The sequence below is a fragment of the Lissotriton helveticus genome, chromosome 1_1 (assembly GCF_964261635.1).
Source record: "Lissotriton helveticus chromosome 1_1, aLisHel1.1, whole genome shotgun sequence".
Taxonomy (NCBI): Eukaryota; Metazoa; Chordata; class Amphibia; order Caudata; family Salamandridae; genus Lissotriton; species Lissotriton helveticus.
In genome coordinates this window covers 1271891180-1271905466 of record NC_136057.1, presented here as the reverse complement: position 1 = coordinate 1271905466, position 14287 = coordinate 1271891180, and the positions used below count along the sequence as shown (strand labels likewise).

The following is a 14287-nucleotide window of genomic DNA, read 5'->3' as shown; positions in this document are numbered from 1 at the left end:
AGGGTTCTGGTTCCAGCTGGAACAACGATCCCTGCCCACTCTGCATCCGACTCCCATAGCCCGAGTCCAAGTGGCTCACCTATGTGGTGAAGTCTCACTAGTGATCCAAACCTTGTGTCCAGCGTTGGCTGACCTCTCTTGATCCTCAAGGTGGCACATGCAGTGTGAATCCACAGGCTCCCCCTGACCATGACTGACTCCGGTAAGAAAACTCTGGCACCAAAAGGCACCCTTGCACCCAAAGCCTCTGGGCCTTGGTGAGCTTAACAGATGGTGACCCTATGACTCCCTACATGTGTACTTACCTCTGCTGTCGGTCTCCCTCTTGCAACCTCCGGTGCAACACCTGCAGCCTGGTTGCCAAAGGGAAAATCTCCATTAAACAGCATTGGGCCCCTGACATTGAAATAGCACCTTGCCGCCCCTGTGCCACTGGTGGTGTATGTTTGGTGCTGATTTGGGACCCCCCTCCCCCACCCTTCCTCCCCATGCTTGTCCTAACCCCCAAATCTTGGCCCCTGGAACCAATCCACTTACCTAAAACCAGTCCGGCTCCAGGCACCCCAGTCTCAACTGAATAGTATTGGGCTGAACTCAGACTTTGACCTCTGCACCCGGCAGCCTCAGTGCCACTGGAGGTGCAGATTCAGTGCTCAGCTGACCCTTGAAGTGTGGTACTTACCTGTTAAACTGCATTATTGTTTCCACATAGGATAACATTGAACTGGTTCAAAAATATTGTGTGTCAACTTTTGAAAGTGAAAAGTATTTTTATTTAAAAACGTACTTACCTTATTGTGAAGATCTTGGTGTTAAAATAATATACAACGTATATTTTTCTCTGTATCGATTATTGGTCAATGTTGTGCAGTAACTGTCTTACACGCCTCTGTGTTAGGCCTAAGGCTGCTCGCCTACACTACCACTATTAGAGCACTTTGGGTTTTACATAGAGCCCTGTACACTTTTGGGGATCCCTTGGCCTCTGTGCATGGTATAACCACCCAGTGGACCTACCACTTACAGAGCCAGCTTCATACAAAAAGCATGTAAGTAGCCTACCTAAAGGAGTACAGGATGAGAATGCCTGCCCAGGATTACAAAGCAAATGCAGACCTGGACTGTTGCTCACCTGTAGATATTTTTCTGCAGCATTGCAATATTTTCCCATTGTCAGGTTGGGAAGTCTTTGAACAGAAATATTAAGATTTTCCCATTTAATGCACTCCTAGCAGCAGCTCATGCAAAGTATTGTTCAGAGGTCTCCCTCTGAAAATCTTTAAATCGCCATATTCTCAAAATCTTCCTCCCATTCGCCTTTCTGTACCCTCTCTAATTCGGATTTGTATGGAATAACCTAATTACCCCAATGCGTTTACTATGGTTAGCTATGAAGCCCTACCATACTATAGATTTTTCTACCAAACAGCAAGCACTTTTCTACTCATGAAACTATAGTTGGAGTAAAACGTCAAGGTTTTGTTCTGCTGGCTTGCATACTCAGATACTTAATTTTTCCTTTCCTACAACATTTTGGTGTTACCTAGGAACTGGATTACTAAGAAAATGAACTGCTCAGGTTGCACTGAAATGGAGTGGGAGGCAGAGATAATGGAGCAGCTGAATATACCATAAAGGATGCTTATAAAAATTCTTGCACGTAAGGGTGAAGCCAATGGGCATCATTTCTGGACTTATTTTTGGGGTATTGCTAAATTGGGATTTTTACCAAAGTTTCTTTTCTAGTGTTAAACTACAGTGCTAATTGGCAATGTAAAAATCTAGACAAAAAAATTACTCCCATTTGCATGCTGGAATGTGTTCTAGGATCCTCCACGTAGGTAAAGAATATGGTTTCTACACCAAAATTCCCATGATATGGAATATAGTTTACTACTGATGCAAATGTGTTATCAGCAGTAATTATACAGGTGTGACACATATGGAACAAAGCTGTGTAGGGAGTAAAAGATATTTGAAAAATATACTAAGTTTGCTTTCCTTACAACAAGTGAGCTCCCCCATATTACTTGTGGTACTCTTTGACAATTCAAAAAAGGGAAATTATACTGGGTTAAATTTAAACTGGATATGAGAATAATAAGCAAATTGATACACTAAATGATTTAAACCATGGTGAAAAACTCACTTGCTTTTGCGACCGCCTCTTGAATCGGTTGTGGCTGACGAAGTTAATGTCTGTGTTAATGTTGAAGCCAATGCAGACGACGAATATCCTGTAGTGTCTCTGGACAGTGAGAACTCTCTTCCGAGCTGGAAATCATTATTTTTGAAGGCTTCGTAACTAGCTTTTAAACTGGAGGTCCTTCGCCCTTCTTTCATCTTAAAAAAGTCAAAGGAGAGAAATGATCAATCAGTCAAACATTCTGCACACTCATTCGCAATCCACAATAGTTTAGATTTATTTACCAAGCACTCTGAGGATCCCATCGATGTCACTCAGTTGAGGGCCTAATTTTAGCATATTGTTTTCTGAATAGCAGCGATTGCATGATAACAGGATGACTGATATTCTGAAAACAGTATGTTGGAAATGGCAGTAATGACTGCTTGATTTGCCGGCCACCAGTCACTTTCCACTTTGGTTCATAAGAGCAACTCAGGAAGTTTTTTTTGTGCCATGAAGCCACTATGAGCTGATTTACTACACCTAAAACAATAGTGATAAGTCATCAAGAAATCTCAATTTGTGCAATCCTCTGGAATGCCACGGAAGTCAAACATTTACTTCATTAATTTTACTTGCCTATGGAAATTTTAGCATTAGTTTATCTCGATCCCAAGCCTGATACCTTGTACAGAAGCTGCTGCAGAGCAGTGTGGCCATAGGACGTTGCAAACTCGTCACCTTCATAAAATGTCATACCATACTTGCACATTAAAGGTTTGGCAGCAAGTTTGGTCCTTATGCCCATTCATTTTGGTATAAATGGACACGGATATTAAGTAAAGGATTAGAACAAACAATTTCAGAATATTTTTTTTGAAAAGTGAATTTAATGTGTTGCATAAGACATCTTTCCTAATAAAAAACTATTTTCAATATGGATTGATCAGTCTAGTTCGAAAAAATGCCAAAAGAAATAGCTTGGCTAAAAAAACAAGCTGCCAATCCTCCCTCTTTAATTGGTGTAATGGCTAGTAATACTCCTGGGTGCTGGACTTTTACGTTCAGAAAGAATACCATTTGTTCTTGATTACACTAGTTGGGAGAGTCAAGTGTTGCTCACAAAAAAAGCTCAAAAGCTAGAGGAATTTTCCAGTGAGGATTGCATTGCTATCATCCTAATGCTTGAGTTGAAACAATCATCACCTCATAGTACTCATTGCTGCCCCATTTATTTGCAAATCAAAGAATATAGTGCACCAGCAGTGAGATAGCCTATGACCTACACCGCTAGATATTACGACACTCCTGTTGCTTTAAGAGACTTGACTAGTGTCAAGCATTAGGATGTATACAGAAATATCAGCAGACAAATATGTTGTATCCTATATAGTTGGCAAAGATATTGCCCAGTTGGGTTTATATTTTCTATTATAAACTTCAGTGGGGCGATCATTTTGTAGACAATATTTTGAACACCATATTTATGTCCAATGATTTTTGCTACCTTCATGGAGCCCTTGCTGAATATGAAGAACCAACTCACAAAACCCACCGTGGCAATCCGATGAACATGCACGATTAATATGCAGACCAAAGGCAATTTCTCACACTGGAGCGTTTGGGCATTTAAGGTTCAAGTCAGAGTCTCAGGGAACTCTAACCAAGTATGTCCAAGATCCTAAACCATGAGCCAGTGTCAAGCGATGTTGATACTTTTAAGAGTTTCCAAAACAAGAGGGGGCGGAGCTAGCCGGCAAGAGTAATGGCCGCCTAATCCCGCAGCTCCGCCGTGCATAAACCCAGACATCCTTCATAATCCTTTTATTGCAACGTTCGTGGACCGGCCTTGGCTCTCGCGACCTGCCCAGAGTGTGGGGAACGAGCGGACGTCCCGGTGGCGACGAGGGAGCGGAGCCGAGGCAGACCGGTGGAGTGCCGCGCCTCGGTGGAACTGGGCCGCGAAGCTGTGGGCCGGAGTTAAGAAGGCACCCGTGAGGCGTGACGAGACGTGCGGCAGCTGACGCCGCGAGGTACCGGTCCTTCGGCTCCTTCCCCCTCCCGAGGGTGGGGAGCTCACCGACTGTGTGCCGGGGGTTGGCGCCCCCCCCCCACCCCCCCGTGACGCTGCCCAGCGGCGTGGGACCTGGGGTACTTACCCCCCTCCTCCAGGAACACTGCTGGGGGCGAGGGAGGGATACGACCCCCCCCCCCCTGGGGTCCAGCTAACGAGGGCCCGACTCCAGATGCCCCGGGGCACTACAAAAGGAGCAGACATTGTGGTGGGCTAGTTTGGGTGCTCCTACCCTGGCCAACTCGAGCGGGGCGGCGATCTACCCTCTGGAGGACCTTCGCGCCGTTTCTGCGCTCGGCGCCTGCTGTGCTGGAGGTGCGGGACGCTATTGAGGAAGCTCCTGACACTGCACCTGAGGGGTGAGAGCATTTCCTGGACAACACGAAGCCGGCCTCTTGACCGACGGGGCCCCCCGTTTTCTCCCGGCTGGCCCTACAGTGTTGAACCCGGCTCGACTCCTTCTCCGGCGGTCCACGCCCTGGTAAGGATAGCCCGCAATACCGCAGAACCCCAGTCGGGGGGTGGTTCGAGGTGAGGAGCAGCCCGCAGGTGCCAAAGCCTTGTGCTTATTCGCCCTGAGACCTACCTCGGCGATCCTACGCTTTTGTGCGGCCTACAGGAGTGAGGTGTGGCACAATGGGCAAGGGTGATAGGACTCAAAGCAAACTGCCCTTCTTGCAGAAGCGCCTATTACAGCAGAGCCCGGTGGCAGAGGGTGGCCCGACGGAGCGCTTGGTGGAGGCTCCGAGCGCTGCCTCAGACTTAAAGACTATGCTGCTTTCCATGGAACAGGGCATCCAGTCCAGCATCTCGGCCCTGGGGTCCAAAATAGATGCGATGTCCTACAGAATGGATCGAATGGCGGAGAGGCTGGACAAACATGCCGAGAGGCACGATATGGCTGAACGAAGAATGACGGAAGTGGAGGAGGCGCAAACCGATCTGGACACGGCGCAAAAAAAGATGGAGAAGATGATGCGGGCACTGCAAGATAAAACCGAGGATTTGGAAGCGCGTTCTCGGCGTTGTAACTTACGCATCACGGGCCTTCCGGAGTCTACAGCGACGGGCCCTATGGAGCGCTTTGTGGAACAGCTTCTCGTGAAACTTCTGGGAGACGCGGTATTCTCAAATATGTTTACAGTGGAAAGGGCACATAGATCGCTGGCACCCAAACCGCAGCCTGGCGCGCCTCCACGCCCTATCATAGCGAAACTTCTCAATTATAGAGACGGGGACACTGCACTCCGTTCAGCACGCACGAAGCACAACCTGCAATATGAGGGGTCGGCTATTTCCCTGTACCCGGACTTCACGGCTAAGGTGCAAGAGGAGCGGAAGCAATTCATACCGCAAAAAAACGTCGAAGGGAGATGGGCCTGGACTATGCGCTGTTGTATCCGGCTAAGCTGCGCGTCAACAAAGGTGGCCATTCTCATTTCTTCACGGATCCTAAGGCGCTGCAACAGGCGATGAAGCGATGGTCGAGAGAGGCTAAAGGGAGCTCGGACAAGAATCAGGAGGGCGATGGAGACGACAGCCGACTGAGCGACCAGGATTGAATCTTTCTAGGCTGTGTTGCCCTGCTGATCGCCGGGCGTACGAGCAGGAGGGTCCCGGATTGTTCTCGCTGCGGCCCACTCCAGGTGGGGTGATGGCCGACATGATACACTTTCTGAGGACTGCTAGCCATACAGATAAGTGGTGCGGGGGGGAAGGGGTGGGGGGGGGGGGGGGAGTTGGGAGGGGGGCTGCTCTGGTTATGTGTTCTGCACGCCCCTTGCCCTGGCACCTGTTGGGGCACACCACATGGTTCGTTTCAGTAGACGCTGAGGGAACCGGACCGGGGGAACTTTGCCGATCGAGGTTCTGGGCATGTCCCACACGGGGGCACTGTGATACTGATTACTGTTACGATGTAGAACGTTGCACCTTTGGGGTTTCTGTGCATGGCGGGGGCGGGTAGTAAGGCTGACGAGTGTTCTGAGACATAGGTAGAGACTATGTCATTTGGCTACCTAGTCCCCCGAGCGTTCAGCATACTATTTTGTTGGTTGACTTCAGTTGGGGTGGGTTTTCTGGGGAGTGGGGTGGGTAGAACACTTCCGGACCGGGTTGGGGTGGGTCTGCTGTGGGTGGGGGGATGGAGTTTGATGCTTGGGGAGTCGCTGTTTCTGGGAAGGAGGGGCAGGGTGGGTGGTAGGGGAGGGGGGAGGTTATTTCCTGAATGTTCGCTGTGCCCTTTGGTTGACCCGAGTAATGTTGGTGGCATGGTAGCATTGTACTATTGTATAGCCTCAGTTGACACCGATGGCTAGTGCCCAGGTGACGAACTTGGATAATCCTCCTGATACCTTAAGAGTGCTGACCTGGAATGTTAGGGGTCTCAATGACCACAGGAAGCTGAGGAAAGTACTCCATTATTTACAGAGACATCATGTAGATCTAGCTCTCATTCAGGAAACTCATTTGCCACTCACGAGCAAGATGCTGCAGCACAGAGGCCTATTGGGCAACTCTACAGTGGCGGGCTACACTACACATTCTAGGGGCGTCTTGACATGGGTGAACCCACGCTCCAAATTGGTCCTACGACCGCTCAAAGCAGATCCAGAGGGCCGCTACCTCATTTCGAGGTGCGAGGGTAAGGGACATGACTTAATTGTAGTTAATGTATATGGCCCGAACTATGACTCCCCTGACTTCTATGCCCGGTTGGCCCGCTGTTGTAGAACGTATGCCTCGGCACACATGCTCTGGGGGGGCGATTTTAACCTAGTGCTAGACCCCGGGTTGGATAGGTCTTCTGGCCCCGCGCGTAAGCCGGCAGCGGCGACCCTACAAGCAGAGTTGCTGACATTAGATCTAGTGGATGTGTGGAGAAGCAGAAATGCGGGCAGGGGTGGGTTCACACACTACTCTTCCTTTCATGACATACATACCAGGATCGATTACTGGTTGGCCTCTCATTCCATCACTAGCCACATCGTGACATGCTCTGTACTCCCGCGAACACTGTCTGACCACTCACCAATACTGTTGGTCCTGGCGACGCCGAATCGCAGGATCCCCCCATTCACCTGGCGCTTCCCTCCATATGCCCTATTGGATGATACCTTTAGAGGGGAACTGGCGGAGGAAATGGACCTCTTCTTTGAGAAGAACCTGGGCTCAGTGGATAACTTCCACACGGTCTGGGAGGCCTTCAAGGTCTTCATTCGCGGGATAGCTATGACCAAACATTCCAGTGTGCTGAAGGCCATACGACAGCGACTCCGCACCTTGGAATCCCAGTTGGCGGACCTGGAAACGAGACTCTTGACTGACCCTGACCCCACTGTGGCTGACAGGCTGAGATCCCTAATCTCGGAATTTAATGAAGAGGCGGACAGGGAGGTCTGTTACATGGGGAAATACGCCTCGGCGAGGACCTATGGTGAGAGTGAGCGCCCTAGCTCACTGTTAGCCAGAATACTGCGTGACGATAAACGAACCCCCAAATTGACGGAACTTGAAACCCCGGGAGGAAATTCAGTCACGGCAGACGGGGACATTCTCTCTGCTTTTCGTGACTACTACTCTGACTTGTACACTACTAAGACACACGATCTGGAGGCGGACATGAACGATTACCTGGAACATATACAACAACCATTTTTAGCGCAGTCGGACAGGGAGTTTCTCATGTCACCCATACAAGCGGACGAGCTCACTGAGGCCCTAGCTACCATGCGCGTACACAGCGCTCCCGGGATAGACGGCCTGACAGTGGGCTTTTATAAAGCTTTCAAGGACAAACTCATCCCACACCTATTGTCCCTGTTTGACGAGATATGCAAAGAAGGCAGCATGCCCTGCACTATGAGAGAGTCCCTCTTGGTTACCATACTGAAGCCTGGCAAGCCCCCTGGTGTCTGCAGTTCGTACAGACCGATATCACTCTTAAACGTCGACGCTAAACTCTATGCCAAAGTCCTGGCCACCCGACTGGCCCTTCTCGCGCCAAAGGTGGTTGCCCCAGAACAGTCCGGCTTTATACCGGGACGAAACTTGTCCTATAACATCCGCACAGTGCTAGGTACGATGCAGCATGTGCGTCAGGACGCGACGGCTGTCGCAATCTTCCTAGACATGGAAAAGGCGTTCGATTCCGTTGAATGGCCGTTCATGCTAAAGGTCTTGTGTTGTATGGGGCTGGGTGAGCAGTTTTTACAAATGATCGGCACGCTGTATTGGAGACCGGTGGCTAGGGTGCGACTGGAGGATCGGGTCACGGACCCCTTTCCCATCAGCAGAGGCACGAGGCAGGGCTGCCCCCTGTCCCCGTTGCTATACGGCCTCGTTGCTGAACCACTCGCATGCGCCCTACGAGAGTACCACTGGCATAGGGGGGGTTAGTTTTCCGACCTACAAGATAGTCATTTCGACGTACGCGGACAATACACTGCTGTATGTGCGAAATCCAGAGTCCAACCTTTCGCCTGTTCTCCGAGAGGTGGTGCGTTTTGGCGCCCTCTCTGGTCTAAAGGTTAACTGGGAGAAATCGGTGGTGTTCCCACTGACCCCGGTGACGGATCGCTTTGAAATGGAATATCCATTACACTGGACAGCAGACCCGGTACGGTATCTAGGCATAATGATTCACACTGATCCGGAGGTACTCTTCAATGAAAACTATAGGATGGCTTTTAGTAAATGTGAAGACGACGTGGAACGATGGTGTAAGCTCCCGCTTTCCCTGATGGGCCGCGTAGCCATCATGAAGATCGTGATTCTCCCGAGATTTTTATTCCTATTCAACACCCTGCCCATAATTCTATCGCGAGCCTTCTTTCGGACCCTAACGAAGCTTATGACCAGCTTGGCTTGGGGGGGTAGACAACCACGTGTCCGGTGGAGCACTCTTACACTCCCGTGTGAGTTGGGTGGGCTGGGTGCGCCTGACCTAGAGAGATATTATAGAGTGGCTCAGGCCGCGCACCTACACACATGGATTCATGGTGACAAGAGCATCCCACACATACGGTTGGAGCGGCTTTTTGCGGAACCTCTTCAGCTCCCGGCTACGGTTTGCACTCCTGTTGATCGTAGGGTGGGTGTATTAGACTCGATAACGGCTACAAAGCATGCCTGGAGTGCCTTACTGCAAGCTAGGGAGGAGGTGCTGCTATACTCCCCTGCGATGGCGGTGGAGTGGCTGCGGTGGCTGGCCCCCATTGGAGACAAGAACGTACTCCGGGCGCTGAGTGAGCTGGGGCTTGCGACTGCGGGCGATATGTTTGAGGAGGGTAGGGTCAAAACGTGGGACCGGGTTGCGCAGGGAGTTGAGAGCCCGACACTGTTACAGCGATTCCAATTCCACAGACTTAGGAGTGCCTTGAGAGATGTCCTAGGCCCCGATCTAGCAGAGCCACCGGATATTCCAGAACTCTCGTACGTCATAGCTACAGCGTCCCGCGGCATTTGACGACGCATCTATACAAGAGCATTGTCTCCTACAGAGCGCAGGAGCCTTCCAAGGCCCGACTGGCTTGGCAGATTGACCTCGAGACAGAAATAGACGATTCGATGTGGGCATATTGCTGCGCCAATACTAGGAAAGTGTCTCTGAATGGACGACACAGGTTGGTACACTTTAAGTTCCTACAGAGAGTATATTATACTCCTGAACGCTTACATCGCTATGGCCTCCGACAATCCCCTGAATGTGAGCGCTGCCACGCCCCGGTGGCGGACTTCCTGCACATGGCGTGGGGCTGCCGCAAGATATATGAATTCTGGGTGGCGGTCATTTCGGAATTAAGTGAAATACTAGACCATGATCTACTGGTCGATCCTGCTTTGGCAGTATTGGGCAATTCCAGACCTCTGCCGGTGGCATGTAGAAGGTTGGCGGATATGGGACTGCTGTTGGCAAGACGTACGGTGGCGCAGTGCTGGATGAGAGGACCGACCCCGACCAAAAAAAGATGGGCCAGGGACATGGTATACTGCTGCACACAGGCAGAACACTACAGCGAGCTCCTCCCTCCCACCAGCAGGCAGAAGAACTTCTGGGGCTTATATAACATCTTCAGAAACACTAGGGAGGACACAGTGGACACGCGGGGGCCGAGAGGGAGGATACACAATAGCAGCAACACACACAATACACTCCTGAGGCCTCAGTCGAGGAGGGGATTACATTGAGTGGGGGGACACGGCGACGGCTGGGTGGAGTATTGAAACCTAGCTGTCCTGTGGCGAGGGACAGACGATACTACACGGGGGAGGTTCCACAAAGCTAGGTCGACACTCACCCGGCATACTCAGAAGGAGATTCACCTGGGGCGAGAGAGGCGGACACCAACACAAGACTATACATGGTACTACAAATAACGAACGGGTCAGTGAACGGGTAGGACAACGGGAGGGGGGGTGGGGAGTTCTGTGGGAGTTTTCATTCCTGTTTGAATTTGGGGGGGGGAGGGAAGTCCACTGAGGGGGGGGGTATAAACTACAAAATACACCTGCATTTTTGACTTCACAGCGTACGGCCTCCATATCCTACCTTCTGTGAGTGTGGAGGCACTACCATATGCACCGTTATAACATCGACAGAAGTTCGCGATTGGACTGCCTATTGTCAGGGGATGTAGCGCCGCCGTACCCCCGGGTTGACGGCATCAGGCTGTGTACTTCGGAGTGACTGATTATTGTCTATATGCATCATTACATCATTACCCCATGGCCGGCCCGGGGGGTTGTAGGCGAAATGCTGTGTATGACTTGGACCATGTTAATAAAGGTGTTTTAAAAAAAAAAAAAACTAACCGATTTACTGTTAAAAAAAAGTTTCCAAAACAAAACTGCCAAGATCACCATCAGATGGAAGATCCAAGCCTTCCTCACCTACGTTGATGCAATGCGGCTCATAGTTAGATAAATGAGTCCTCCAACAGGATGCAGTGTCAGAAATAATATGGCAGAAGCATATGCAAATGTCCTGTACGTTCATATTAGCAGTGTATTCACCTTGGTCTTCCGGCAGGTGACTAGATGCTTCACTGAGGCATATGTCATTTTCTCTTGCAAACAGATGTGTGGCAATCCCCTCAGCCCAAAAAAACGACATTGATTAGCACCTTCTGATTAATTCTCATGCATGTATCACTTGTAGTACATGACTTGAGGTATCTACAAAACTTTTGTTTAGGCCAGGGACAGTACTTATATGCTTCACCAGCAACTAAATGCCTTATTGCTTGTGCCAGCGGTCAGGGATGAGATTTTGCACCCCTTTTAGGCAATCAGCATATTTTGCTTGTGTTGTCTATTTGAATTACCACCTTGCTTGTAGATGAATATGGGAAGTATTTAAGGCCCTACGTGAGACACCAATATACTATGTCAGACGGGGTCCTACTCACTCCCTTTCCCCTGAATCGTCCATGTATGTACCTCGTCCTGCAACCTTTATCATTAATATCACTTTGTGGGATTGGCTCTTCTAAGATTGAACCTTAAAATACTTCTGGGTGTTCACCTTTGAAGAAGACACTGAACTCTTGCTTTAACAAACAATAGAATGTCCCACGACGAAGACGGTACCTACTGATGACTGACCCGGACCTAAAGTGTCATCAAAATAAGTCTGGCATTTGGAACCAACAGCATGCATACCAATTATTAGAATTAATCTCATCACTCTTGGACTGCCAGGCAGATGTGTGTTTAAGCAAAGCCCACCCTCTCAATAGCCACCACATCTCTGGAGTGAGGGCCAGTCAAGGGTGTCTGGGAATCTACTTTTGCGCCTAAAATGCAGACTAAGAAGTGAGCTTGAGTTTAAGATTCAAAGAACTATAACTGAATCGTTCACATTGTGTTGGACATTGCTGAAATGACTACCCATATTCAGCCATTTGTGAAGATATGGATACACCGGTGAACAACATTTACAACGAAATTTTTACAACGCACTACCATTACAACGCAGGCATTGCCACGCATACCATTACAACGCATTGCGCTGGGGGGCGCTCTAGGATAGGGAATAAGTTTAATTTTCTATCCAACACCTTCCCTAGTGTCCACGGGGACTGGAGTTGGAATAGAAAATTATACTTACCACTATCCAGCACCTCTAAGCGCTATGCGTTGTAAAGGTTTGCGATGTAAAAACCGCGTTGTAAAGGTATGCGTGGTAAAAGTATGCGTTGTAACGTCATACATCCGGATACACCTGTGCTATTATTTATCTGCGTAAATAATACACAAAAAACAACCGAACATTCGGTCATGAATTACAGTAAAATCAAAGATTGTGAAAGGCAGTGGTGTGGCCACACCTTTCCCATTGATCTCTTATCCATGGCTTTGCGGGCATCCAAAGAAGCATTTTTGGTCTGACCTATGCTCTTTTAAAGCTAAATTTTAATTTGCATCATAAACCCTAAAATATTTTCTTCAAACCCTCAGCACTTGCAAAATGAAACAGTCTGCCAGAGATGCCCCTCTGGTCAAAAAAAGGGGCACATCTTGGTAGTTTTTACCGCATTTCATTACAGTGGCTGAAAGTCTGGGAAATGATCTAACAAATGCTTTTGAAGGCCTGGGCTTCCATTATACAGTAATAATGTCTCTCTGAAACTACTCACATGCCAAGGTTAGTCATCATTAAATTGCTTATATCCATAAATACGAACATTGGCAAATACATCCTACAGTATACTGAACTGGAGCTTGCAGCTTGCAAGCTTGAGAAGATCAATCAGGACAGAATAAGTATCCTCACACAAAGGGGTAGAGAAGCTTGTGCTATCAAGGGGTAAACTATCAATTAGTAGGGCAGTGTCCAGTGTCCGAGAGCATGGCAGAGGCAATCTTGCAGCTGTAGAAGCACCATTAGGCAGCTTTGCACCCCCAGGATGCTGCCCTGATCAGGAAAGTAAATGTCCAGTCAAGAGCCGCAGTTGAGGGGGCACAGAGCACAAGGTGAAGAGCAGGTGATAGGAGAGATCATTTTTGAGGCAGGAATAGGCCTGAGGTCCCGGAGTAGAAATTCCACAACAGAAGCTCATACAAGCCTCGTTTTCGAGTCATAACTATGCCATCTTGGGAAGGGACTATTCACCAGTACCGATCCTGTTCTCTGTGACATTTGGCAGCCTTAGTTCAGCTCACAGAGGAAAATGGGCAAAAGGAGCAAGTAGTATCAGTGGACAGGGCCAGAAGAAATGCTTTCTATTTCAGCATGGAGTTGCGCATTTGTACAAACAAATCACACCCTGGTGCACTGCATGTCAATAGTAGAACTACTTTACAGGAAGAACTAATTCACAGACGAACAGGAGGCAAGTGTGGAAGGAGACAGCAGTATTGGCAACTTATGTGCCAAGGGTCCTTATGAACAAACATCACTACTCTAAGCCTCAATAGTAGTTGTAGCATTAATGGAAAGATTAATATGAGCAATATACCTCTTCAGTTGTGCTGGCAAAACATTTTGATCCAAATCCATAGCCCCAACTTCCTTAGTAAGGGCACAAACTATTTGTTTTTGTCCATCAGTGCTCATATGACTTTGACAACAAATTGTCTTTAGACTAAACCCCAACATAACCTTTACAACAAACACTATATAACATATCAAAATAAACCTTTAATCTGCCAAGCGAACAGATCACGTCTCACATCTGCCACTAAAATCTCTGGTGCTTCAGGCAATTGCCATGTCAATGGACATATAGGTGTGAGGGATTAATTCACTAAACTCCTCTGGTGGTGGTGAAGGGGATGGAAGGAGCAGAAAACTCACTAATTTTGCTTACAAGCTGCAGTTCAACAGGACTATTAGCCTACAGCTACAAACCCAAAAGTTAACCAGTGGTGACAGAAAGCAACCAAATGTTGATTTCGTACATAAAATAAAGCAAACATGTGTTAGATCGGTTTCTTACATCAAACGCAACTATTGTGGCAAAGCCATGCATTTTTTAAGCAGAAAACAATTTATTTTCTGTAAGATCCACACAACGAAAAAGCTACATCTGTTGTCAAAGACAGGGTGGGTGTTCCGTATGGAACGGTGCACACAAATGGGT

General features: G+C 48.5%; 1 protein-coding gene across 1 annotated transcript in view; it reads right to left on the bottom strand.

Moving 5' to 3' along the window:
• ING3 (inhibitor of growth family member 3) overlaps positions 1–14287 on the bottom strand; it is a 151647-nt gene that overhangs the window by 36479 nt on the left and 100881 nt on the right. The window contains exon 9 of the mRNA XM_078680449.1: positions 2150–2343. Within this exon, the coding sequence (XP_078536575.1) occupies positions 2150–2343 (194 nt within the window). The remainder of the gene's footprint in view (positions 1–2149; positions 2344–14287) is intronic.